Source organism: Carassius gibelio, chromosome B18 (genome assembly GCF_023724105.1).
Source record: "Carassius gibelio isolate Cgi1373 ecotype wild population from Czech Republic chromosome B18, carGib1.2-hapl.c, whole genome shotgun sequence".
Taxonomy (NCBI): Eukaryota; Metazoa; Chordata; class Actinopteri; order Cypriniformes; family Cyprinidae; genus Carassius; species Carassius gibelio.
Genome location: NC_068413.1, coordinates 17,123,364 through 17,150,657, shown reverse-complemented (window position 1 = coordinate 17,150,657; position 27,294 = coordinate 17,123,364). Strand labels below are relative to the sequence as shown.

Sequence of the window (27,294 nt, the reverse complement as noted above, 5' to 3'; positions counted from 1 at the left end):
AAAAAAATCTAAATATTGAGAAAATCATCTGTAAAGTTGTTCAAATTAAGTTCTTAGCAATGCATATCACTAATCAAAAATTAATTTTTGATATATTTACGGTAAGAAATTTACTTAATATCTCCATGGAACATGATCTTTACTTAATATCCTAATGATTTTTAACATAAAAGAAAAATGTATAATTGTGACCCATTCAATGTATTGTTGTCTATTTCTACAAATATACGTCTGTGACACTGATGTCTGCTTCTGTGCTGCAGGGTCATAAATAATGAAAAGCACTGATCAGAAGGCATATGCAGCTCTGAGGAGATGGTGGACCTTCACACTGGTTCATTTCTGCATTAAAAGAAGTGAAATCTGAATTAAACATCCGCACGCAATGTAAAGGCAGCGATAAGTTCGGTTCTGGATTCATGCTGACAGTTTCATTTGTGGCCCGGACACTAATTTCCTTCATCCATAGGAGCGTGTTGAGCTCAGAAACACTGGTGAGACGCTCGCACTGCATTCATTCTCTCCTTCATTTGCATTGAAATAGGAATGCCATATTTCATTCCAGTCCCTGCTACACCTACTTATTTATATATTTACAGTATAGTGAACACGTTCCCGCTGTTCCAGTGTAAATGATAGCTGTGATGACAATAAGAGCGTTTCATATTTTGAGGGTTTGTAAACGGTTTTGCACAATTAACCTTCTGAAGCATCACTTTACAACACGCATTTCCTCCAGAGCAGCAACACCAGATTGAGATCAGGGGAAAACGTGTTATGCATTTCAGTCTGAAAGTCGAATTCAACACTGTACAACCAGTGATTTTCATCACCAAGCATTTCAAAGTGAGGGACTGGAATATGAAACAGCAAATCTATTCAGGAAGGAACATCCACATATGTGGAGTTATTGTGATTATGAACGGTGGCTAAAAGATGAAATCACTCATGCAGTGGTTTAAAGTGCCCCATTATGGATAATGAAAGGTTCATATCTTGGTTTTGGGAGTGCCCTAACAATAGAATGACACATGCAAGGTCAAAAAAACACTTTCATTATCAATATGCATTTATTCTTACTTTACTTGCTCAACGACTCCCAAATGATTCGCTAAACAATTCTTTCTTCCAAACCCCTCCTTAGCGTCTAGCTGATCTGCTGTGATTGGTCTGATTGGATCATGTGTGTAATGCCTGATAAAGCTGCGTTTGTGAGCGCAGTGCTGCTTTGTGTACAAGCGTTACCGCAGAAAACTTCACAGAAGTTTATCATATCCAAAATGTTGAAGAATAATGACTCAAATTTTGTTCTTTTGACTTTTTTTGACCACTTTTTGCTAATAAATCAATACTAAAATAACAGGATCTTTCACTCATTCAAAAGTACCATAACAAAAATCATAAAAGTGATCTATAAGCCATATCTTCTATATGTATACAATTTCTAAAGAATATAACTTAAATTTTGGCAACTTTATTTATTTATTTATTTATTTTTTGGACCACTTTATGGTAATTTCATTGAGAAATAATGAAGCTTTACGTGTTTATTCCAGTGTTATCATTTCTTAATCTAGTAAAACATAAAAATTAACTGTAATAAAAGTAAAATATAAAGTATAAATTAGTAAAATTAGTTCAAGTAAATAGTATTAAGAAGTAAATTAGTATTAGTGATTAGTAAAATTAGAACTTGCACTTGAAAATATAAAATCTGCTTTAAAATTTTAAATAAAAACTATATTTTGCAGCTATCAGTGCAGTTCCTGTTCGATTCAACAGAGGGCAGACAGTATTGAGATCATATTTAGTAGAGTAAATGATGACAGCACTTTTAAACAAATATAATAAACATAGTTCTCAGCTTTAATCACAAAAGAAGAAAACAAGCTCTGTAAACAACAACTCACATTTGACTGTACGATCAAAACAGCACATCACACGAGCGGAGGAATGAAAAGTATCAGCCGTGTCATCTTCATTCCCTCTGTTTTCTGTGATTTTGAGTGATTTCCCTCCCGACTCTCTCTCCAGGCCCCGTGGTGTTAATTATACTGGCTCTCTCTCCCTTCAAGGGAGTTGTGCACTGGAAGTGCATTAATCTTGATTCACGACTTCAGTACAAAGCCTTGTTTGAAGAGTCTCCTCTGGTGAAGGCCCAGAGGCAGCTGATTCAGACGAGAACGGAGGAGGATGAGGAAACCGTTCCTCACTCGACCTGAGCATGCAGATGATCTGCAGACGCACGAGTTTCACGCGACAAAGCTGCGCATTAGTGCTGAGCTGTGTCTGATTCAGCTGACTGCCGTCTCTCAGGACGCTTAAAGGTCAGCGCGTGCTGTTTGTCTGTGTGCATCCCAAAACTGAGGCTCTGGAATGAATCGAAATACGATTTACTTCAGATTAAAACTTCCAAAGTGTTCCTTATCTTCACTCCACTTTAAAAGAGAGCTTTTTTGCTCCAGAACAGGTGACCAGAAGAGGCTTGGTCGACCAAAATTCTATTATTCAAAGATAAAAAGAAAACAATTGGACAGGCGAAGTCACGCAGTCTGTGATCGACAGATCGTTAAGGGCTGGTCTATGTGGGAACACTTCGGGCAGGACAACCAAACGCTCAACTATCATTCATCGACCTCAAATTCATCTGAAATATGTTAGTAGCAGCAACTTTACATGGCCACTCAATCTAACGTTCCTGTGGATCAGTGGGAGAGCATTGCGTTAGCAGTTTAAGGTCATGGGTTCAATTCCCAGCGAACACACGTACTGGTGAAATTCTTTTTGAAGAAATGTATAACCCTAAAAGTCGCTTTGGATAAAAGTGTCTGATAAACGTAAATGTCTAAAATATTCTGTCATCTTTGCTCATACAGAGTAATACATCTTTCAAATCTGTAAAGACTCTACGTTTATTTGTGTGCTCTCACAATTACAACAAAACGTTGTGCTTTTGTAAAATAATGAACGGAAACAGGATGCTGTTTCTGCCGTTTCGGTCTTTATGAACTTGAGCATGAAACGCCGTGCATATTTTTACCTTAGAGACATGAAAAATATATCTCTTGAGAGCCAAATGTCTACTTTCAAATAAACCAATTCAAATGTAAAACAGATTGTGTGATGCATATGAAACATGCATACAGTCAAATTCTAAATTTATATCTTAAAATTATCTCCTTTTTTTCAGAATTGTGAGTTTAAATTGCAAGTTATTCTATGAATTCTGAGTTGTTTTGTTTCTGCCACAGAATAAAAAAAGGTAATTGCAACTTTTTATTTTACAATTGTTTTAAGTTAATACATTGCAATTGTGAGTTCTAAACATGCAACTGTGAGTTATCACCTCGCAATTATAATTTAGAGAAAAACAAAGTGAGATATAAACTATATTATACATGTGAGATAAAGTTACATATAAGCTTCCATATAGATTTCTGCAATGAAGGACTCAAATGACAATAGTGCACAAAGAGTCCGCTGTCTCAAATCAGTCAAAATGCACTTTTGAAGGAATCTGAATCACGACACGTTCAGTTGAGACTCACCGCCCTATTTGTACCTGCTCTGACTTTAACTTTTAATAAACTGAATACATGAGTAGACACTGGTATATTTGGCACAGCTAAATGATTTACACCCCAGCAAATGAATTAGAGAAGAAAACAACTAAAACATTCAAGACGCTTTCCAGCCGGGACGGATGGGAAGAGTGAAAGTGTGCGTTCGTGTGAACGAAGCGATAGTTTAACAGACAAGCTGTAGACGGAGCTCCCATTGGACCTGACGGGAGATGTGTGTGTGTGTGTGTGTGTGTGTGTGTGTGTGTGAGTGATGCTATAACAGAAAGAGACTCTGTAGGGACAGTGTGTGTGAGATATTTAGTGTTGCTGACAGAGATGGCCTGAGGCTCAAAGCTGTTGACCATTTGACGGGAAAAACAAGCCCACCAGCTCACCATCCAATCGCACTTCAGCACAAACTCACTCATCAGATTGTGCATATTTTTTTCTTTTTTTTTTTTGCCTTTTTTAAATCATTTAACATGACATTTCGGCACATTTTCTCCTAAAATCGTCATCACAGTAATGCATCCTTCTACTGTTAATGATTTCCATAATCTCCAGTATTCTTAATGGTGATTCTCATTAAATTCCCGTTACTGTACAGCAATGGTATTTTTTTATTATTTAAATAGCATGCATTAAAGGAAGCACAGCAAACACTTCCATGATGTAAAATTACTTTCATTTACATTATGACGTTATACTGTCAAAGTGAGTTAATTTTTTTCAATCTGCTCAGTGCTGGTACTGGCAATAACACAGCTGTTTGTGACAACATGCCCCAGCACTACACTACACTACAGATCAGGTTTAATCAGTAAAACAACAAGCTTTTTGGTGCAAATCCGGCCTCATTCATTGGTTGACCTTGCTTTAGCATGCATTCACTCTTTTATCAACAGCTATATAGCAAAAATATTTTAATGCAATTTTAATAGGCTGATATATATATATTTTTTTAGAAATGTTATTTATATATAATTTAAGTAAGCATATTATCCCCCTAAAATCATCACTACAAAAATGCATCTGTAATTTTCATAAAATTCTCATTACTGTAAAGCAATTATATGTTTTTATTTAAATAACATACATTTAAAGGTAGCACAACGACTACCAAGATGTAAAAGTATATATATATATATATATATATATATATATATATATATATATATATATATATATATATATATATATATATATTATGTTATGGCAATGGGCAATTGATATTCAGTAATACTGATTAAAGCACTGACACCAGATGAGATGATCTATTGTCTTCTGCAGAGCAACTTTACATCTGAAACTGAATTTGTTTCATAACTGATCAGTTTTTCAATCCTGTTAAATAATGTGATGTTGCATTATCTGTATTTTTGTTGAGGTGCTCTATAAACACACACAGAAATGATTGTGTATATGACACTAAAGCAAAGCTATGGTGACCTGCTCAAGAAGACGGACACTGTGGGTAATGTATGGCTGGTAATTGCCCCCTCAGGCTGTCGGTGTAATTGCGTCTGTGAGGAGGGCGACCCGTGAAGAGCAGGCGTGTTCATTAGCGCTCATTGATCTCTCTCTATCGCTCCTCCACTCTTTCTGTCCCACCTCTGGGCTCCTGTCTGAAGAGCCATTAATAATGCAGGAACAATAAAGCCAATGGCTTCTAGTTCATTTTCTGAACCTTTTGGTGCGATTCCATTTTCACTTACGAGACAGAGGTACATTTTGTGACCTGGACAACTTTCTGTGGAAAATGTCAGGGTTTGATACCAGAACTGAAGAGGTTTCTGAGAATCCTTCAAGCCAGTTTTCTGCTCACTAGTTCTGGCGAGTTCATCTGTTTAAGATGACGTGATCATTTAGCATCTGGTTAGCGTACAACATTACTGGACGAGACAAAATGAATGCATGTTATCTAACATGTATAAAAATCTTTATGAAACTTTATTACAATTACATCATTATTGTAATAATTGAACATTTAGAATTATATGTGCTAATAAATAATGCAGACTGAGGCCAGAAAATTGGCCAAATTAGATGCTACTAAACAAAAGAAAAAACTGTCAACACTTTAAAGACATTCAAGTATTTTTTAAAGATATTTAAAAATCTTTGCTGCATAGTTAAAAAATGCTATTTGTATAAAATTGTGAAAAAATAGTGAAAAAAGATAAAGGTTGACGTCACATGTTATTATTAGGCTATATTCAGAAACGATGTGCTGAAATGCTGGTAAAGCTAAATGTTAACAAACATTATAAACACCACAGATTTCTCTGTTTCTGGTTCTGTTCCTTGAACCGGTTCAGAGTCCTGGTCTTGGGTTTCTTCTCATATCTGTTTTGATCCGTGTGTCAGTAAGAAACTCTACTGTGTCTGTTTCCAGTGCAAACGCTGCTCTCAGGGTGAATCTCTGATTGGTTTCAGTCCACATTAATAATGAATAAGGCATTGTGAAGGTCTGGTCTCTCCCTGACCACCTCTAGATCCTTATTACTCCACTCACGTCTCTGAACGTGTCTTCCAGCGTCTCCCAGTCCTCCTCACAGAAACACTCTCCTCTCTCTCTCTCTCTCTCTCTACTGTAAACCTCAGTCCTAAAGAGCCTCGCTCTCTCTCCCACTCTTCAGCATTGGCCAGCCTGCCACGAGCAGAGGTATTTTTAGAGTGACAGACAATGGTTAAGGGGAATGTATAGGATGGGAATTAAATCAATATTTTAGTGCACTACTTAAGGTGTGGGCGGGCGAGCCGTTATCTGCCACTAATTGCTCCTATCGGCTCTGTCTGTTGAAAGGCTTCGCTCTGACAGCCATTAAGTTTCATATAAAGTCCTGAAGCGCTGGGCTGAACATCACTTCTCTCTCACAGCGGAAACACAGCTCTTCTCTCCATACAGAGAACACTGCAGTCCCAGCGCCACGGGATCTGATCTTTATTATAACACTCTGCACAACATTTAAAGCTGCAAACAAGCACACATATACTGTAATAGGAGACTAAATAGGAAGATAGGAAGCCATCAAGCCTTGTCCAGATCCAATGTGTGCATGACATCCTCTGGACTTAAAAACATCATCTAGGTCATTATTTATAATTTAATTTAATTTAATTTAATTTTGGTCTACAACAGGCACGAAGATACTTATTTTTAGGAAGCAAATTGAAACTGTAACAATGGCAAATATATAATATAAACTATATATTTAATATAATTATATTTTGATTACATAAATATATAATAAAATGAATTACATGTATTAAAATAAATAAATTAATGATTACTAATAATTAAGTTCATAATTACCAATTTGCCATTTGTTTCATTCAACTTTCTAAATGCCATTTGAAAAACAATAATTATGAGTTTAGCAACTATATATATATATTAAATAAATAAAAAATAATTTAATATATATATATATATATATATATATATATATATATATATATATATATATATATATATGTGTGTGTATCCTATCCAAGGTAAAACCTTGTATTTTTTATTTATTTATTTATTTATTTTATTTTTATGAAATGTTGCAAACTATTTTGTCTTACTATTTTTCTCGGTTTTTAAAACATAAAGTGTTTATAACTGCTTTTATATTTCCATATGTCTATAATCACATCAGGGGCCGATGCTACAGGAATCACACATGAACACATTTCCTTCACTTGAGTAGATATTAAAAGAACTTGACCTTATAGACAACAAACATGGATGAATGCAAAACATTGAAAATACTTGAGCAAATTAATTAATGTATGTCTTTAAGCAACAGAAAACATCAATTTCTGAATATGAGAGAGGTGGGTGCTGGATCAGTAAAATCACTGACTTTATTAAATCAGATATTCTTCATGCTGCGTTATGTTAAACAGTTCTACATCAGCTGACATTCATTTTGAACAATTAGTGATCATCGGCAATGCAGCTGACGAAGGTCGGGAAATAAATACAGAGAACCATCAAAAAGCCAAATCTAAAACTCAACATGAGCGGAAATGTCTTGAGATTAAAAAAGAGGGCTTGAGGAAACGCTTAGACCACTGCATTACTTGTCTTGAAAATTGCAAGGCTATTTCAGTAAAGGCTCTGGGTGTGTGGGACGGCAATTACATCTCTCTTTCTCCTCCTCATCCTCTCTGTCTCCCTTCTTCCAATCATCATCTGTTTTCTGAACTGCTAGAGGGAGCTGGTTGTTTTTTAGATTAGACTTTGATGTATTTCTTAGACTCTCTGTGCTTGGCAATAAAGATCTCTCTGCTATGTTTGGAACGATCACAATACCTACTGTAGGTCTGATTCACGCTGCACAAAGCATAAAGTGGCGTCTTCTTGGCGCTTGTATTAATAGCTTACAGTATTTACATGATCACACAGTGACAGACACACAAACACACTTCCATTCATTCAGTGTGACTTCATCCAGACCATTAACCTGTTACTTGGCTCCAATTCAACTGGATTGACTTAGATGAGATCTCCCTCCATGTAAACCCTGATTTGCTGCTCAAGAAACATTTCTGATTATTATCAGTGTTGTGCAGTTTTGTGGAAACTGTGATGCGTTTTATTTTTCAGGATTCACAGATGAATAGAAAGTTCAGAAGAACAGCATTTATTATTTTGTAACATTATAAATGTCTTAACCTTTTTTGAAACCGCCTGTTTTCCCTCAGGGTTAGCACATAATCTGAATCTCACTAATGTCATTGTATTTATTATTTTTGTTTCAAGGCTTGTTTTATGAACTTAAATACACACAAACACACACACACACACACACACACACACACACACACTACCTGGCATATAGCATATAAAAGTGTAGATCTTGTGTTAAAGCTGAATAAAAAGTTGATCACAAAATAAATAAAGTTCTTTACTTGTGTCATTTTTGAACAATTTGTAGTTTTTTTTTTTGTTTTGTTTTTTTTACTTACCCCAAACTTGGAATAGTAGTGCTTCATGATTTAAAAAAAATAAATACATATTTAAATATTTGGCATCACACCTGTTTTCAACATTGGTAATGAAATGCTTATTGAGCAGCAAATCAACATTTTAGACTGATTTCTGGAGGAAATATATAGCGATGCACTCGCATTTATACTTTAAATACTTTCACAAAATAATTCAGTGTCTAGGCTTCCAAACTGAAGGATGGAGTCTCTGTAATGGGAAAGTTATTGATCAATCAGTTATCAATCAGTCAGGTTTTGGCCATAGATCTCCATTCCATTGCTTTCAGTAAATTTCCGTTGTCTTTCTCTTGCTTTTTTTCAGTGGAAACAACTTCACATATGGTATCATTTTTGCTCATAAAGGTAAGAGTAATACATCATTCAGAACTCTAAAGGCTGTACTTTTATGTGTGTTCACTCACAATATCAACAAAACGTTGTGCTTTTATAAAATAAAGAAAACAAACATGATGCATTTTCTGCCATTACGGTTGGGAACAGGAGCGCTTCACTGAAATGAACCGAAGCTCAGTGAACACATGCCTCACAGACATGATAAATACAGTATATCTAAGCTTTACATTACTGCTTAATGAAATAAAACAAACTGAAAATAAAAAAAACTTTCATTATGTAATCCATAAAGATGAGTCCAATGGGTCAGGATCGTCAATCTATCTATCTATCTATCTATCTATCTATCTATCTATCTATCTATCTATCTATCTATCTATCTATCTATCTATCTATCTATCTGATAAAAATAAATTGCTAAAATCAAATTATATCAAAATGTAAAAGATATCACAAAATATAAGAAATAAAACCAGAATTGCCATCAAAAATCGAAAACAGAGATGGAACATCAAGGGACATTTGGAAGTAATGGAAAAATCATGCGTTTTGAGTAAAGACTTAAAAACCTTTAAAGTAGGAGCACATCTAATATGAACTGGTAAACTGTTCCAGAATTTAGGGCCTACAACAGTGAAGGCATGACCTCGGCTTTAATATAACTGTAGGAAGAGTGAAGAGTCAAGGACTACCAGATCTCAGAGCTCGAGAGGGGTGATGTAAGAAAAGCAGTTCAGATATATATGAGGGAGCCTTAAAGACAAAAACACTCCACTCTAAACCACAGCCAATTCAGAGAAGCTAAGACAGGAGTGATATGAGTAAATGTGTGTACGGTTGGCCCATTAAGAGTCTTGCTGATGCATTTTGGATCAACTGGAGATGGGTCAGTCTAGTTGTTCTCATTGTAGCAAGTATATTAATGGTTCAGTTTCTTTCTGTACACATGCATGTTTCTTGAAATATTGAAATGTCACAATTGCCCCTTGCCAACTGCAAAAGCGACAGTGTGTGTTTCTGATAGGGAGTCCTCATATTGAAAAAAAGAAAGAAAAATAAATATCTCAATATTGCATTTCCTTTGGGGGCTACATTCATTTTTATGTTGCAGTATGAGTGAAGTTTGTATCGCATGTCTGGATTGAATTATGAGAAAAAGATAAGAGATTACAAAGAACAAACACTATTGACTGAATGAATGAAAGAAAGAAAGAAAGAAAGAGACCAAATCAGTTTTTAAAGCTGTAACATGACACTTAATGTAGGAGCTGCCACCTCCTAATGCTCTTCTGGTGTTGAATAAATTATAAAAGTGCAGTTTTACAAATGTTTTAGGCACAGACACTATTATAGAATTTAACAAAACTTTGACAGAAATCTCATTGATCCCCATTAGAATTATTACTTGTATTATTATTTTTTTCTTTCAGATCAAATTATGGTAGAATGCAGTTTTTATATTGAATGCTTCAGTACTCTGATCACTTATAACATTTAACATTCACAAATCCCTCCTTTCAGGCTATGCAACAATGGTGGGAATTCATTATAGCACATGTAAAACAGTCTTGACGGCACACTAGTATCGTCACCGTGGTGTACAGTTATAGTTAAACTGGAGGAGTTAGTCTAGTCAACTGGAGATCGTGTCTATATAGAGGTTCTCCCAACTAAAATGAGCTCAGCTATCAACTAGTCGCAGTCATGATGCAATTGTGCAGAAAAACATTACAACGCAGCACTGTAAAAAGGAGAAATGTGGACAGGAAGCACCTGCGAAGCATCAGAGCAGCTTTCCATCTACAGTCTGCGGAGGGGCTTCTCGGGGGATCATCTGAAGACTGATAACAGCTCTGATGTGTGTCAGGTCCCCGCTACAAATGCACTGACATTCACAGAACAAGAGGGAACCCAATGTGCCTGTGGCTTCCTCTAGTTCTGTTCTGATAAGTGATAGAGGGACTAGGGCCCTTGTATCTGATCTGCTTCTGATTAGACGTCAGTCTGAGACTGCTATGAGGCTATGAGTCCACACTTTTAAAGTCAACATGAGAAAAAAAAAAAAATGATGCTTTTACTTTCAAAGCACATTCCAGCATTTAACTTGCATTATTTTAATAGTTTTTCAAGTTACTGTAATTGTTCATCTGCTCTACGATAAGTTAGATCTATTTCTGTTTCTTTTAAGTTTAGTAAATGAGAGTACAACAAACTACTTAAACATTTTTAATGAACTTAATTATCCTGGAAACTTTCACACCCAATTACATTAAGTCTCTCCAGCAAAAATAATTAAAAAACAACAAATTGGTTCAAGATATAATTTTTTTTTTCTACGCAGTCATATTCATGTCAATTGTGCCCACTTGAAAATACAACAAGCAACAATATTTTAATTTGGTGGAACAAATTAGAGAAAACTTGGTTTAATAAATTAAATGAACTCCATGGTTGGATGATGTTAGATTAAAAGGGGAGAAAACAACACTTAAAATCAATCTCAATTGAGTCATACAACAGCAATACAACAGAAGTATAAACTATGAAAGAAATGGAAGCTGATGGAGCGTACAGTAGGCAGGATTCATGCTAGAAAGACCTTTTTAACCTTACTATAGGAACATTAGAAACTATTTTTGCTAATCTGACATACTGAAGGGTATAGAGAAGGCTTCAGAGCTAACTAACCCTCTAAACGTTGCCTGTAATCTGCTATCTGCCAGCAGTGCAACACGTTTGCATTGTTTTTCACTCACCAAATCAATTATAACACAACAGAAATCAACACGTCCAAAAGTAGCACGGAGGTTATATGGCCCCCACAACAACAACATCATCATGATCATTGAAATGCTTTGTCTGGGTTTGAGGCAACTACCCACAAATCACTGCAGGATTATTAAACCGTTGACCTGTTGTCTTGCTGCCCACATCCTTCTTCGGAAATGTGTTTAACTGTCCAGTAACTGGACACGTTTTACACCAGCAGAACAGACTGAGCTGCAAACTCTCACCGAAAAAGATCATTCCGTCACCCATCTACATCGTTCCCTCTGAAAACAGACTCATGTGATACCTTCCTATATGATGCGCCCAAAGACTCTCCCAAACAGCTCTTGCGGGTCACGAACATCTCATTTGTATGAGTCTGACCCACAGTTCTCAGAAGAACAGCAGAGATGGACGATGTTATGAAACTAGGAGAGCCTCAGGCCTTTTACAAGAGTTCACGATGCAATTTCCAAAAATAGCCCAGTGCAAACAAACACGGATCTGGAAACAGAGCAGTGCAGGTGGCCTTGGGTGCACTGGACATCACCAGGAGCAGGGGTCAGCGCGCAGAGTAAGATCGTTGATGTGTTGAGTTTGGGAAACCAGCATCTGGCCGTGACGATAACATTAATGCACTATTCCTAATCTCATCCTGGTTACTCCAGAGATGAGGGACACGTCTGCTGTGATCTGAACGATGTTTGAGTTTCTAGCTAGCGTCTCTAGACAGCGCACTGGCACGCTCTCCGATTAAAACACAATGCCAATTTCTCACACTTATTCTTAGCTGTGTAATTAAGACGTAAGAGTGGCAGTTAAAAACAGTGTGACTTGTGGATGTCAGTGTCAGTCTGCCTCCTACATGTCTGGGAAAGCATACTAGTTCATTTAATTTCCTTGTCTTAGCAACAGACAGTTTTTTTCTTCTTCTTCTCTCAAACTCCTCTTCTGTTTCAAATAGATGTTTCCCCTACACCCTCGTCCCTATACGTTTGCACCTGTGTGATGATTCTAAGGGCTGGTGATTAGCAGTAATCAGGCTTAGCATGCTAACCCAGAGAAGAGTGCACCGGGCCACTTTAATGACTTGACACTGAAATGAATTTGTCATGGCAACCATTGACCTAGTGGATATTATTCAGAGCAGAATGTCAAGACTTCGGGAGCTTCTGAACGCCCTTCACAGAGTAAAGATAATGACGCTTTATTAAAATGGAGATTGCCGCAGAGCAGGCTGCTGGAAAACACTTGTCACAGACGGGTTGTGTGCCATTCAGAATTGAATTGAAAATGGCTTTTAATCGCCGACACAAATCCAGAATTTCAAGTGAGGCAGCAGGATGCTAAATCATAAATTTAAGCTGAATTAAACTGGAATAATACAGTTAGAATTATTAACATTTTCATTAAGAAATAACCATTTCCGTACACACAACATATCAAACCTATAGAAATTTGTATTATACTGACTATACATATGTTTATAAATACATATTATAATATATATATATATATATATATATATATATATATATATATATATATATATATATATATATATATATATATATATATATTCAATATTGTAAGTGATTTAATTACATATTTGTACAAATAAATACAAATATTGTAAGAATTTGTAGTGTTTTTTAAAAAGTTATTTTACTACAGCAGCTCTTTAAAATGGAAAAAGTGCACAATTTACTACTTTTGATTGCATTATTAATTTTGTGCATAACAATGTGATTAATTGCCAACACTAATTTATTTATTTATTTATTTACTTGTTTAATTTTCAGTATGACTTCTCTATAACCATAAACACATAACATGGAACAATTTCAGAATCTTTGAAATATCAAAACATAAATGTTCACAGTGTGTGTGTGTGTGTGTTTGTGTGTGTGCACTTGGATGGGTTAAATGCAGCAAACAAATTCATTTGTCACTTTCACTTTCTTTCAAATATTACATCTAAAAAATTACATTTAATAAAATAAATGAACCATGTTACAAGGATTCCTAATTTCCCAGAATGCTCAAATTTTGAGTCTGCTCTGTTAAAAAAAAAAAAAAAAAAAAAAAAAATATATATATATATATATATATATATATATATATATATATATATATATATATATATATATATATATATATATATATATATATATATATATATATATATGTTTTTTTTTTTTTTGGAAATATGTATACAAATAAAAACAATCATAAATAAAGCAGTGAAACAGCAGAATATCTTGAGCAGAGCTAAATGATAAAGCGTCTTGCCTGGGGTGTCCAGCTTTAACCCTTTAGAGGTGTTGCAGCTGAAACAGAGAGAAGAAGAGTTTTCTTTAAGGACGTGGAAAAAAAACAAAAGAGGTAAACAACTCCAGGCTAGTAAAAGAGAAGCAGTATTGAGCAGCTCTGAGCGAGTAACAACCATCTCAGACTCGTGCTCCCCAGAGAACACACTGCAGCCCAACACTCGAACACTAGACCTGTGCTCTCAGCTGCTGTTTCTAGAGGACTGTGACATTTAACTGTGAGCAAGCAGCACAGGACACTACATGCAAACACACACACACACACACACACACACACACAGGAGATCCCTGGGGCGCTCGCTTCAGCTGCCCCGTCCCATGCCAGACACACACGGCATGAACAGCATGGAAAATTCTGGAACGATGACGTCAATGGAGAAAAAAACAGATAAATTAAATGAAAACGACAGAAGGAGAGAAACGAAGAATGTGTGTGTGTGTGTGTGTGTGTGTGTGTGTGTTATGTATACTCTATTCTGTCTGCACTGTGCATTTTAGGTAAAGTTATAGTAATTTTTCTTTGTGTTTTTGTCTCTTTTATTGTTTTTTATTTCTTTGTAGTTTCTTATAAACTTCATCTTTTAGACTTTAATTTAGAAATTCAACTTAAACTAAAAAAAATTACTTAATATATACGTTACACACATAAACACATATGTGTGTGTGTGTGTGTGAGTGTGTGCGTGTGTGTGTGTGTGTGCGTGCGTGCGTGCGTGTGTGTGTGTGTGTGCGTGCGTGCGTGCGTGCGTGTGTGTGTGTGTGTGTGCAGAGGAAATACTTTCATCTTACACAATGGGAGTTTCATAACACTCTGCATGGTCTGCATGTATAATGCAACGCAAAGGTGTTATTGATGGATTATAATACATTCATAATAATATCAGCTGTGTCTGCTCATAAATTACCCCAAACACAACAATACAAATGCATTCCTGGTTATACCTTTAATATCAGTATAATGCATCACAGCATGATCAACACCAGATTTATTATTATTTTGTTTTATGATAATATTACAAATATTGACAATGAATAAGTAGATATTATATTGATGTCATATTTTAATTCCATTAATATTTTTATGAACATTGGTCATGCAGAAGTCATGAGTCTGAATGCTTAGAATAGCTATTTTAGCATCCCAACACATTATTTTGTTTTATTTTTTAGTCATTTCAAATTTTAATTTTTATTTTTTTATTTCCATTTTAGTAATTGTTTTATTGTTTTTGTATTTTTCATTACTTTAATCCTTAAAATATTCTACTTCCATGTTTAGCAATTTTTATTGTTCTTGTAATTTTTATTAAAATTTTAATATTTTTATATTTTCATTGTAGTTAAAATTTAAGTAATATTTTTGTACATTTGTAAATTGTATTAGTTTTTTTATATTGTCCTTATTTTATCTTAATTTTAGTAAATTTTTTTAGACATTTTTATTAGTTTTTGTTAATACGTATTTTTCTTCTATGTTAATTTTAGCTTTTTGACAGTTTTATTGTTTTTTTTTCTTTAGTTTTTTTTTGTATTTTTATTTTTTTATATATTTCATTACTTCAATTTCAACAGAAATTAGAAGTATTTTACAATATGTATTATAATGCATGATAAAAATTCACAATTTGTATAAAGTTGATTTCTGTTTCTTTTTTCCAACTATAATTTCTTGTCTCATCAAATCCCTGTCAGTGTGATTGTGGTCAGTTGAAAGCATTGTCACACACAGCTAACACATACTGTCCTTGACCTGTCGGCATAAATGAGTATTTCTCACGCAAAACGAAGCATTCAGGAAAGGCAATTAAACGATCTTTAGCCATCGGCTCTCAGAGGCAGGAATAGCATGATAAGCTTGTTGAGATGAATCTTTAACAGGGCTGTGATAAAAGCCATCCATCTTCAAGGTGCAGCCTGGAGCGAGGCGATGAGAGCGACGACAGAGAGAGCCATCTCCATCAAAATGAAGCAGCCAGAGCGTTTCACACAACACTGCGCTAAAGAAAGGTTTTAGAAACGCTGTGAGAGTTGCTAGGCAGGATTCAACAGCCTCAAGATTACAGTGAAACGTGTTTGTGATGCAACAACAAACACAGACCATTTATTAAGGTTTTAGAAATATCTGTACGTTACAATATTTCACTATTGAGGTGTACATAATCTTGTTTATAGACTGTGCTTGAGAAAAATCCAACCTGCCAACATTATGTCTCTGGAATGGATTCTTTACAATTTAAAGTAAAGTAAAATAAAATAATGATTAAAAAATCTTAAATATAAAATTGTTGTATTGACTGACATTTAGGATGAATATACATCTACATGACATATATGTCCAAAAATATGTTTTACAAACATTAACATACATATTTGTATAGGCTAGCTATATACATTAATATATGAAAATCAGTGAATTAGTTCTAAAGAAATGCAAAAAAAAAAAAAAAAAATATATATATATATATATATATATATATATATATATATATATATATATATATATATATATATATATATAATAAAATAAGTCTAGAGCATCACATTTGATCTCTACCAGTGTTATTTTAGAATCACTGACATACTATAAACATTATTTTAACTATTATGATTGTATTATTTGTATTTTATACAATAATACATTTATTTTAAGTTTAATTTCAGTTCAGATTTAGTAATTTATTTATTTGTTTATTTATTTTTTGGCCATGTATTATTATCATTATTAAATGTAGTGATATATTTTATTTCAGATCGATCAGGTTTAGTTTGTTATTTAAAGGGTTACTCCACCCCAAAATGAGAATTGTCTCATAAATGACTCACCCTCGTGTCGTTCCAATCCCATAAGACCTCTGTTCATCATCAGAAGACACATGAAGATATCCGGAGACGAACAGTGGTCTTATGGGATTGGAACAACGTGACGGTGAGTCATTTATGAGACAATTCTCATTTTGGGGTGGAGTAACCCTTTAAGAACATCCAGGTAAACTAAATGAACAGGAGAAATGTTGCCTGGTCAACTAGCTGAAATAAAATAAGCTTTTGCATATTTTATTTTACTTAATGTCATTTATTTTTAGAATTTTTTTTTTTCTTTTTTTGGGATGGATGTGGTGGTAATTATGCTTATAAAATACCAAAAGTTTGCATGCCAACAACTTTCTAACAATACTTTGTGATTAAAAGTGGACACCTGTTGCATTAAGTATATGGGAAAATAACATAGTCCTAAGAAATATCATTTTTTTAGGACTATGTTATTACAAAACATACTCATGCACACACACACACACACAGTCACACACACACACACACACACACACACACTCTCTCTCTCACACACACTCACACACACACACACACACACACACACACACACACACACACACACACACACACACACACACACACACACACACACACACACACACACACACACTCACACTCTCTCACACACACACACACAGTCACACACACACACACACACACACACACACTCTCTCTCTCACACACACTCACACACACACACACACACACACACACACACACACACACACACACACACACACACACACACTCTGTCTGACTCTCTGCCCCAGTCTCTCTCTCCTCTCTTTCTCTGACCCTCTTCTCCTGTCTTCTTATTAAGATCTCACAGTAGTAACTGTGCAGCTCACGGCCGGGCTGAAGAATTCAATCAGACTAAAGGAGTCAGATGAATCTTTAATGGCATTAAAGCCACAGGTGAAGCGACACAAACACTCACGAGAGCCACAGATCCAGATCAGACGACGAGAGACGGGTCCCAGCCGAGAGAGATCCGATCTGTTCAGGGCTAGAGTCCTGTTATTACACTCTTCACATTTCACCCAGCTGCATTAAATATCATAATTAGCACAGAGTCATTAAGACGCTCACCCATGACTCTTTAGACTGTCAGGCCAGGGCCCAGAATAGTGAGCATTAATACAAGAGATATCTACCAAAGCATGCAGACTTTTACATCATCTGTCATGTGAACGCACAACTATTATTCTGTACATTTACATTAACACTCAAAAGATTTCTATATTCAAACTTGCATATACAATTCTATAAAAACATTGTAAGTAACTGACCTGATTTGGCTTCTTCGAGTTCTTTGGCTTCCTCGAGTTCTTTGGCTTCTTCCTCTGTTAGCAGAAAAACAAGAGAAGGAACGAGTTTAGAGTCTCCAAGCAAACGCAGTCACATCATTTTCCTCAGGAGGCAGATGCACAAAAGATGCATTCACAGACACAGTTCAACAATGTCTAAAAATGTCTGATTTTGCCAACATTCAACCTCTGTGGCCCTCAGGAGGAAATCCATGTGAAAACATCAAGACTAGTCAAGCAAGCTTTCCAAAGACGTAGTATGCTCTAAAACACACTAGATTTGAAATCACACACTTGTCAAGGAGCTGCGATCCCTTTCTCTACAGTCTACTGTACATTTCCCTGGCTGCTTTAATGCAGTCTGATTCTTGACATGACGTCCACCGTTTGTTCTCTTCTCACAGCCAATCAATGCACTAGTTCAGTGTTGGCAAGTGAATCAATAAAAGGACAATTATAACAAGATGAATGCATTTTATTCACACAATCTCAGTTTTATTTACCTTATGTTATTTTTCAATATGTAATTTTTATTTTTATTCTTTTAGGTTATGGAAAGTGCAAGTGTGCTATAAAACATGCTACACCTAGGGTTATTTTAGTATGACATATTAATATAGTTTTTATTAATATTCTGAAGAGTTTTTTAAGTATTTGCTTTAATCATGTTAAAAAAAAAATATTTTTTTAATATTTACATTGAAAGCATTTGTGTTTTTGTCCATTTTAGATTTTTTTTAATACGTGTAAATATTTTTTTATTTTGTTTGATATTATTAGTATTATTATTATTATTATTATTATTATTATTATTATTATTTGATATCAGTAATATAATTTCTGTATTCTATGAAGACAGAAGCCACAAAAATGATCCATCTATCCTCTAATGTTATACATATATTTATTTCATACCTTTTTGAAAACATGGTTATCCCACACAGAGGATTTGAGATGATTCTCATTGAGATGAATAAAAGGAAACACTTGATCAGAAGCGAGGAGGAGCAGAACTGAACGGAGATCAGAGAGCTGTGTGGTGGCTCTCGTGCTGTATCCGGATAACAGCCCAATCTCTGGAGCTGCTCGCTCTGGTTAGGATCCACTCAAACTCTCCACACACATTATGACAGCAGGAAAAAATCAATTAGTGAACACTAGAGTCTGACTGAGTCTGAGGACAAGAGTGTCCAGACCAATCTCCTCCAGAGAACCTGCAGCCACAGCGGAGCAGACAGCATCTATTACACTGCGCCTCCACACACACACACACACTCACACTCACTCCTTATGCACCTCCTCACACACACACACACACACACACACACACACACACACACACACACACACACACACACACACACACACACACACATAATTGTTTTATGATACTAAGTACATGCAATATGTGTAACAAGATAAAAAAAAGTATTATGCAAATAATTTGTATTTTTATTTGTATTATGTCTATACAATTAATTTCTTAAGTGGTCTAATAAACTAAGGCGCACGATAAACTGTAAGCTAAGCTGCAAAACATGTCTGCAGTTTTAGCCATGTCAAACTGAAAATGTTATTGACTAAGAGCAGATGACAAGCTGATACAGGAGCAAGTGCTCCAGTGAGAGCCAGACGTGGAATAGGATAATTACAGGGCTAGATTTCAGCTCAAAAGCCAGGCGGCTGATGGAGAGACAGAAACAGCAGGAGTGGAGTGGGAGAGCAGTTTCTGACTCACTCAACAACTCAATTACTTCAACAGGCTGCTGACCCGTTCACCAAATCTTATTCCAGAATTCCTGCATGGGTTACTGGAGAAAGAGTTGCTTTATTTGCTCTGGACTCTCCACTTGCTCATTCCATTTCACTGTTTGCTGTCGTTCTCCGGACAGATATTTACTCTTTTTCCCACTCTCTGTCTCACAGTTGCAGATGTATTTTTAAAAGCCCAGGGGTCCAATGCAGTGCTGCAGTGACCTTTATTTAAATGTCTCCTGCTCCAGATCTCATTACGCCTCTTGTTCCCTTCACGTGACGACTGAATCCATTTCTATCTCTCTGCTGGCGCTTCTCCTCCACACATCAGTCTTTCTTCCTGTAATTTCAACCTCCAAGTTCTGCGCTCCCTAGTTACACGGTGCGACTAATTATCTCGTGGCACTAATGAACTTCAGCGACACAGGAGGAGAGTGGGTTTTGGCAGAACAGGACTCCTCTGGCTTCAGCATTCAGCTCAGAGCAGTGTACTGAGCCACACAGCCAACAACAAACTGTGTGTAATGTGTAAGTTTGCACACTATTATCTTCACCAAGGGGGACCGAAACAACAAAAAAGATGATTCACTTGTGAGGCACCCCCTTTCTAAGATCAAAACTGATACATAGACCGTTATGTATTTTGCTCTGATTACTGCTTTGCACACTCTTGGCTTTCTCTTGATGAGCTTCAAGAGGTAGTCACCTGAAATGGTCTTCAACAGTCTTGAAGGAGTTCCCCGAGAGATGCTTAGCACTTGTTGGCCCTTATACATTATATATATATATATATATGTGTGTGTGTGTGTGTGTGTGTGTGTATGTAACATTATAGTACTGCTAGATGTATACAGCTTACTATATTATAATATAATAAAATATTTGGTGATTAATCATGATTTATTAGAATTATAAAAAAAAAAAAATATGTATTTATCTACCATATTTAGTATTAAATTAAAAAATATAAAAATGTGTATATATGTGTGTGTTTGTTTCATATACCATTGTATCCTTTTTGTAAATTCAATTTTAACGTGGTTATGATTTTGATTTAATTTTTAAAGGGTTATTCAAAATGCACTTTTACATGTCGTTTGAATTTTTTTTAATTATGTGGTTAACACATGATTCATGTCATTATTTATTTTTAAATGTAATATATTTTTTATTATTTTTACATTTCAAAATTCATTTTAATTATCTAAATTATCATATTGACTTACTGTATTATTATAATTACATAATTAAACATTAAATATATTTAACTTATTTAACTTAAATGAACAGACACACACACTTTTTATTATAATTTACTTCTTATGTACATATAGGAAAAATACATTCTCTCATCAGTAGGCCTTGTGTAGCCAGAGTTGTGTCTAGTGAGTGGCATGGCGTTTGACTTCTAGAAATTTTGAGTGACCCACCACAATTAGTTTAAAGCCGGTCTAAAATAATAAACAATAATATTAAAGTGTGTCAAGGTCATGACATCTGAGAATGAGACCAGGCCTAAACTCAGCTGCACATGTTAAGAGCAGATGAGGAAACAGAGATGCAGACTATGGTTATGTAATGTGTTCCTCACCAGCTCTCATCTCCTCACAGCTCTCTCTGATCTTCCTGCAGCAGATGACTGCCAGAGCGACCAGCAGAGCCAGCAAACACACAGCCAGAGCCACGGTCAGCCAGAGCGCCAGCGGAGGAAACACCAGACCCTGAGCTGCAGAAAGAGAGACATAAGCATGATCATCATCAGCAGCAGCATCATCGGCATCAGCATCATCAGCTTCATCATCAGCAGTATCAGCAGCATCATAATTGACATCACCATCATCAGCAAAAGCAGCAGCAGCATCATTATCATCAGCAGCATCATCATCAATGTCATTATCATTAGCATCATAAGCAGCATAATCAGCAAAAGCGGTAGTATCAGCATCGTTATCATCAGCATCATCATCAGCAGCAGCACCATCAGAGCCATCAGCAGCAAAAGCAGCAGCATCATTACCATCAGCAGCATCATCGGCATCAGCATCATCAGTGTCATTATCATCATCAGCAGCAGCAGCAGCATCATTAGCATCGGCATCAGCAGCATCATCATTAGCATCATCAGCATCATCGGCATCAGCATCATCAGTGTCATTATCATCAGCAGCAGCAGCATCAGCAGCATCATCATTAGCATTAGCAGCATCATTGGCATCAGCATCATCAATGTCATTATCATCAGCATCATCAGCAGCATCATTAGCATCAGCATTAGCAGCATCATCATCAGCAGCAGCTGCATCATCATCATCATCAACAGCAGATGCATCATCATCATCAGCAGCAGCATTATTATCATCATCAGCAGCAGAAGCATCATTAGCATTAGCAGCAGCATCAGCAGAAGCAGCAGCACCAGCAGCAGCATCATCATTAGCATCAGCAGCAGCATCGGCATCAGCATCATCAGTGTCATTATCAGCAGCAGAAGAAGCATCATCAGCAGCAGCATCATTAGCATCAGCAGCAGCATCATTAGCATTAGCAGCATCAGCAGCAGCGGCATCATTAGCATTAGCAGCATCATCAATGTCATTATCATCAGTCATCGTCAGCAGCAGCATTATTATTATTAGCAGCAGCAGCAGCATCAGATGCATTATCATCATCATCAGCAGCAGCATCATCGGCAACAGCATCATCAATGTCATTATCATCAGCAGCATCATTCGCATCATCAGTTGCAGCATCATTATCATCAGCAGCATTATTATTATTAGCAGCAGCAGCATCAGATGCATTATCATCATCAGCAGCAGCAGCATCATCGGCAACAGCATCATCAGTGTCATTATCATCAGCAGCATCAGCAGCATCATCAGCAGCATTAAAATAAAATAAAATAAAATACTTGATGAGCCACAAGACACTGAAAACAGCAATACACTACACATGGCCCAAAGACATCAGTCTAATGCTGAATACAAGCTATCCACGGCCAACTCAGAGTATCTGACACATTAAAACACTCTTTCTCATTTCTCCACTGATGGCTCTTGAAATTCTAGGTGGGTGACTATGAAAATAGTGAGCATTTAAAACATATCAACATCCTCTTCACAGCTAAAAGAAAAAAACACAGGCTTGACACAAATGTGATGGGCAGTAATTGTGTATGCTTAGAAATCAATACTACAGCTGATAGTTTATTAATGTATTTGAGCGCTGTCCATGTATGTATCAGCTCAAACCTGCCATGTTCCAAAAAAAGTCAATTACATAGAAAGAAACCTGGCTTTATTTCCCCTGGTAACTCACAGACGAACACATAGATGATCTGCAGTGGACAGCACTGACAGAGGATGTACATCGATGTATTGATGTGGCCCCTGAGAAAGAAAGAGCCCAGATAAAGGTGGCCAGATTTGTTATCATTTGTAGAAGTGCAGAGAAACCTGCTAAAGAGAAGCTGTGGACACTGACAGAATTACACTCTCCATGTGTTCAAAAATCTCTTCTAAAGGTTAATAAGACAGCAGATTAAATTCACTGCTATTTATTTCTTTATTTCTGAGCCATATGAGCAGAACATGGTGAAAGTGTGGTGCGCTCTCGTACACAGTCCTCATGGAGACCAATCAGTCTCGCTCAAGCTTATTAACAAAGGTCAGAGAAAGTTTAAATCTTATAAAATTACACCGCACAGATGCCTATGAAATTTCATAACCGTGAAGATCTGATTTACTCCGCTCTCTTATGAACAGAAAAAAAAAAAATCATGTTCCTAGGAAAAATTAGGACAGCATTGCAGCATATGACCACATTTCGGTTAAAATTTAATAGGCAAATTAATAACAAAATGTAATTAAATAAATAAAAAATACATATGTATTTAAATGAAAACATAAAATAAAATACAATAATAAAATAAAATAATCTTGCCCAAAGTTATTCATCTAATGTAGATGCACATAGATAATTATGCACATAGATAATTATGATAATTATGTTCTTTATGTAACTACATACACAGGTGATTTTTACTATTTATTTGTAAATAGATAGTAAGTTACTCTTACAAAAATGAGGTTACAATTCTTCCACGTAAGAATCCCTCTCAAACCCATATAACTCTCTCTCTCTCTCTCTCTCTCTCCTGCTGAAGGTGGCCTGATGAAGATAAATGTTGTAAAAGTCTAGCTTTTCAGCAATGTTGTCCCTAAAGACCTGTAGGCTCATATTTCTCTCTTACTATTGTTTGATGATGTGATTTTCCTTCCCTCTGTTATAGATATATCCCAAACGTCTCTCATCACCCATCATCTTCCTCTGGAAGCCCTTATTCATCTCTTTCTATCCTGCTCTCTTTCTAAGTTGCCAAAGACACACAAGGACAAACGTGCATCTTGGCTCTCACCTCCAACACTTTCTCAAGTCTCCTAATTCTGATTGCAGACACATACAAGAATTGTATATCACTTACATTTCCAACACTATGTTCTAGTAGTGGGTCTGACACACAACAGGCAGTGAATGGAGCTCAGAAATGACTCGTACTCCCTCTCTTTTTCGGTTTTAGTGCTCTATAGAGATTGTAAAATGTCAAGTACAGGGATGAGTCACAATATTGACTGTTCATTTATTCAAAATTAAATGTTGCAAAGTTAAAAATGCCATTGGGATAAACAGGGAAAATAAAATTAAATGAAATAATTAAAATACAAATAAATAAGTAAAATAAAAATATGATATAAAATACAATAAGATTATTTTACACAAAAAAGTGCTAGAATGATTTTTTTTAGAATGAAATACAAATTATAAACTAAAACTAGTAAAATAAAACAAAAAATAACCATTTTAAATAAATCAATTAAAATAAAATAAAATTTCATAAAATAAAAACTAATGTTTAAACAAATATAAAAACAAAAACTTAAATAATTGAAATGAAGAGAAAAAAGAGCGATTACACATAAAGCGTCTTGTTTTGGGGGACTCTGAATGACGTGTCTCCATGGCAGCCGCGGGAGTCTAGGCTCCGCCCCCCTCTCGCAGTCAGAGTGAACAGAGCGGCTCTGCTTCTGCAGGGTCTCCACCGTTGCTCTGCTTTCATCTCCTGGAATAGAGCTGAAACACCTCCCGGCCAAACCTCTCCTGATGCTGCTGATCAAAGCTATCGCTCGCTGCTTTTACTCGTCACACAGAGTCACTGCCACACAATGCTAGGCCTAGAGGAGAAACCGGCCTTATACAAACACAACCGAGCACAAGACAGACAAACAGACGGGCAGAGCTGAGCACAAACTATCTCATTAGTTATTTACTTCTTTGTGTTCCCCATTAAAGGAGCAGTTCACCCAAAATAAAAATGTGTTCACCCTCAGACCATCCAAGATATAGATGAGTTTGTTTCTTCATCAGGTTGTAGAAATGTAGCATTGCATCAGTGTCTCATCAATGGATGCTCTGCAGTGAATGGGTGCCGTCAGAATGAAGTCATTTAAGACATTTATTTATATATGTATTTAGCTGTATGGACTCTCATTCTGACGGCATCACCCCAAAATCACCTCGGACCCCAGAGGGTTAATGACATCAAACCTGGCACGATGTGTCGTAAGAAAAATTTAGATTAGATTTCATATCGCAGTATATATCACAGAAAAGTAAAGTATTGCAATGTCATTTTTTCCCAACATTGTGCAGCCCTAGTCCAAACGTGCTGTTTTTTGTTTTGTTTTGATAGTTCTCCCAAAAACAGAAAAGTATGTCATCATTGACTGACTGTCGCTCTAAACGTGAAGCACAAAATAAAATATTTTGAATCATAAAATATTTTTCATGGACATACAATAAAGTTCATAGGTTCCAAAGTTGTTAATTATTTCAGTATTATTATATGGACAAAAACATCTTGAAACATTCATTAACTTCTTAAGCGATTTAAAACTGAAGGAAAGTCAGACAGGTTTGGAGCAACATGATTGTGAGTTAAAAAATATGAAAAAGTACAACTTATGACAGAATTAGTAATTGTCCCCTCTCTATTCCAGCTGTTTATTTCAGCTGGAAACTGCAGTGAATTGTATCTATAGGTATGTTTTCGGAGCAAAAGTGTGGGTAGAGGCACATTTTTATATCTTTTGGGTGTATTTTTAATGGTCTAAATTTGTATTATGTGTTGGTACCTATGGAAGGTATTTGTGTTACCAGAATCTTTAATAGTTTCTTCATCCACATCCAATCAAAGCCTATAGGCAAGACATATGCCTGAGGACAAAGGGTCATAAACTTTCCCTCCAAAATGTATCATTCCTCATTGGCTCACTCAAGTCCTGAGGGCTTAAATCAATTGTTAAAATGTGTGTGAATGTTAGACTAGTTTTATATATAACTAATAAGTCTTATTTGTATCACACTTGAGGTTGTTCATTGTTTGAGTCCCTAAAAGAGCCTCTCCAAACACATCAGAAATCCTGCCGCCTGCCCCTCCCAGAGCCCCCCGACATTTGAAAGATTAGTCATTTTTATTTTTCCGTCTATGTATTGTCCCCACCTCCAGAAAGCCCGCTAAGTGATCTCTCCATGAATTCTGATTAGCAATAATAACACTAAATGCAATCACAAGACGGCGAGCCAGAAATGTCAGAGGACAGGGACTAGCTAAACAGGAAGACACGAGACGGCCTTCGATTTGATTTCTTCCCTTTAGAGGGATTTGGATTCAATAAATGACTTTGGGCTCGTGTCTGACGGTAAGCATTCATCACAATGAGGGGAAGGTGATCGCTTTTTTTTTGTTACCGCGCTGTTGTTGTTTCCTCAATAAAATGTATTGCGACCATGTGTGTGTGAGAGGAGGAGAAGAGATGAAGATGTGGACAGATGCATCTCTGAGGTTTCCTTTCAGATCAGCACATTTGTCTAGAGACACTCTTCCTCTTTCTGTGAGTTTGATTGGATTACTTTATAGCGGAGGAAATGAAATGCTGTCCTATTAGTTTTCAGAAGAGATGTTTCTGATTCCTTAAACAACACACTTCGAACATCACCGCTCCGTACTGAGAGATGACCAGAGCATAAACTCCATCTAGCTACCAAGTGTTAGCACCGCAGTCATATCCAAACACTGCTCTGGAGTTAAATGCTATTTCATGCTGAGTTATTTACACTGTTAAAGAGTTGGGTTGCCAATACACATGACCAAAGTTTCTAAACTTTGTTAGCAAGTTAACAAGAAGCTTGAGAAGAATGTTGACCTTGTTCAGCTTCCCAAAGAACTCAGAGTTACATGAACAGTGAACGCAGTTTGTTTTTTCTGTAAGAGTGTTTGTCTGTTCCCATCATTTTGGTGACAAGTGTTTTATAAACAAGATCCAGTTCGGCGCTGGAGTTGCA

The 27,294-nt window shown here is 36.0% G+C and overlaps 1 protein-coding gene across 1 annotated transcript in view; it reads right to left on the bottom strand.

Annotated features, from left to right (window-relative positions):
• The window catches only part of LOC127977280 (CD276 antigen-like), a 69,310-nt gene that overhangs the window by 2,769 nt on the left and 39,247 nt on the right, over positions 1 to 27,294 (bottom strand). Inside the window, exons 5-6 of the mRNA XM_052582092.1 lie at positions 21,485 to 21,619; positions 18,121 to 18,174 (exon numbers count right to left, since the gene is read on the bottom strand). Of these exons, the coding sequence (XP_052438052.1) occupies positions 18,121 to 18,174; positions 21,485 to 21,619 (189 nt within the window). The remainder of the gene's footprint in view (positions 1 to 18,120; positions 18,175 to 21,484; positions 21,620 to 27,294) is intronic.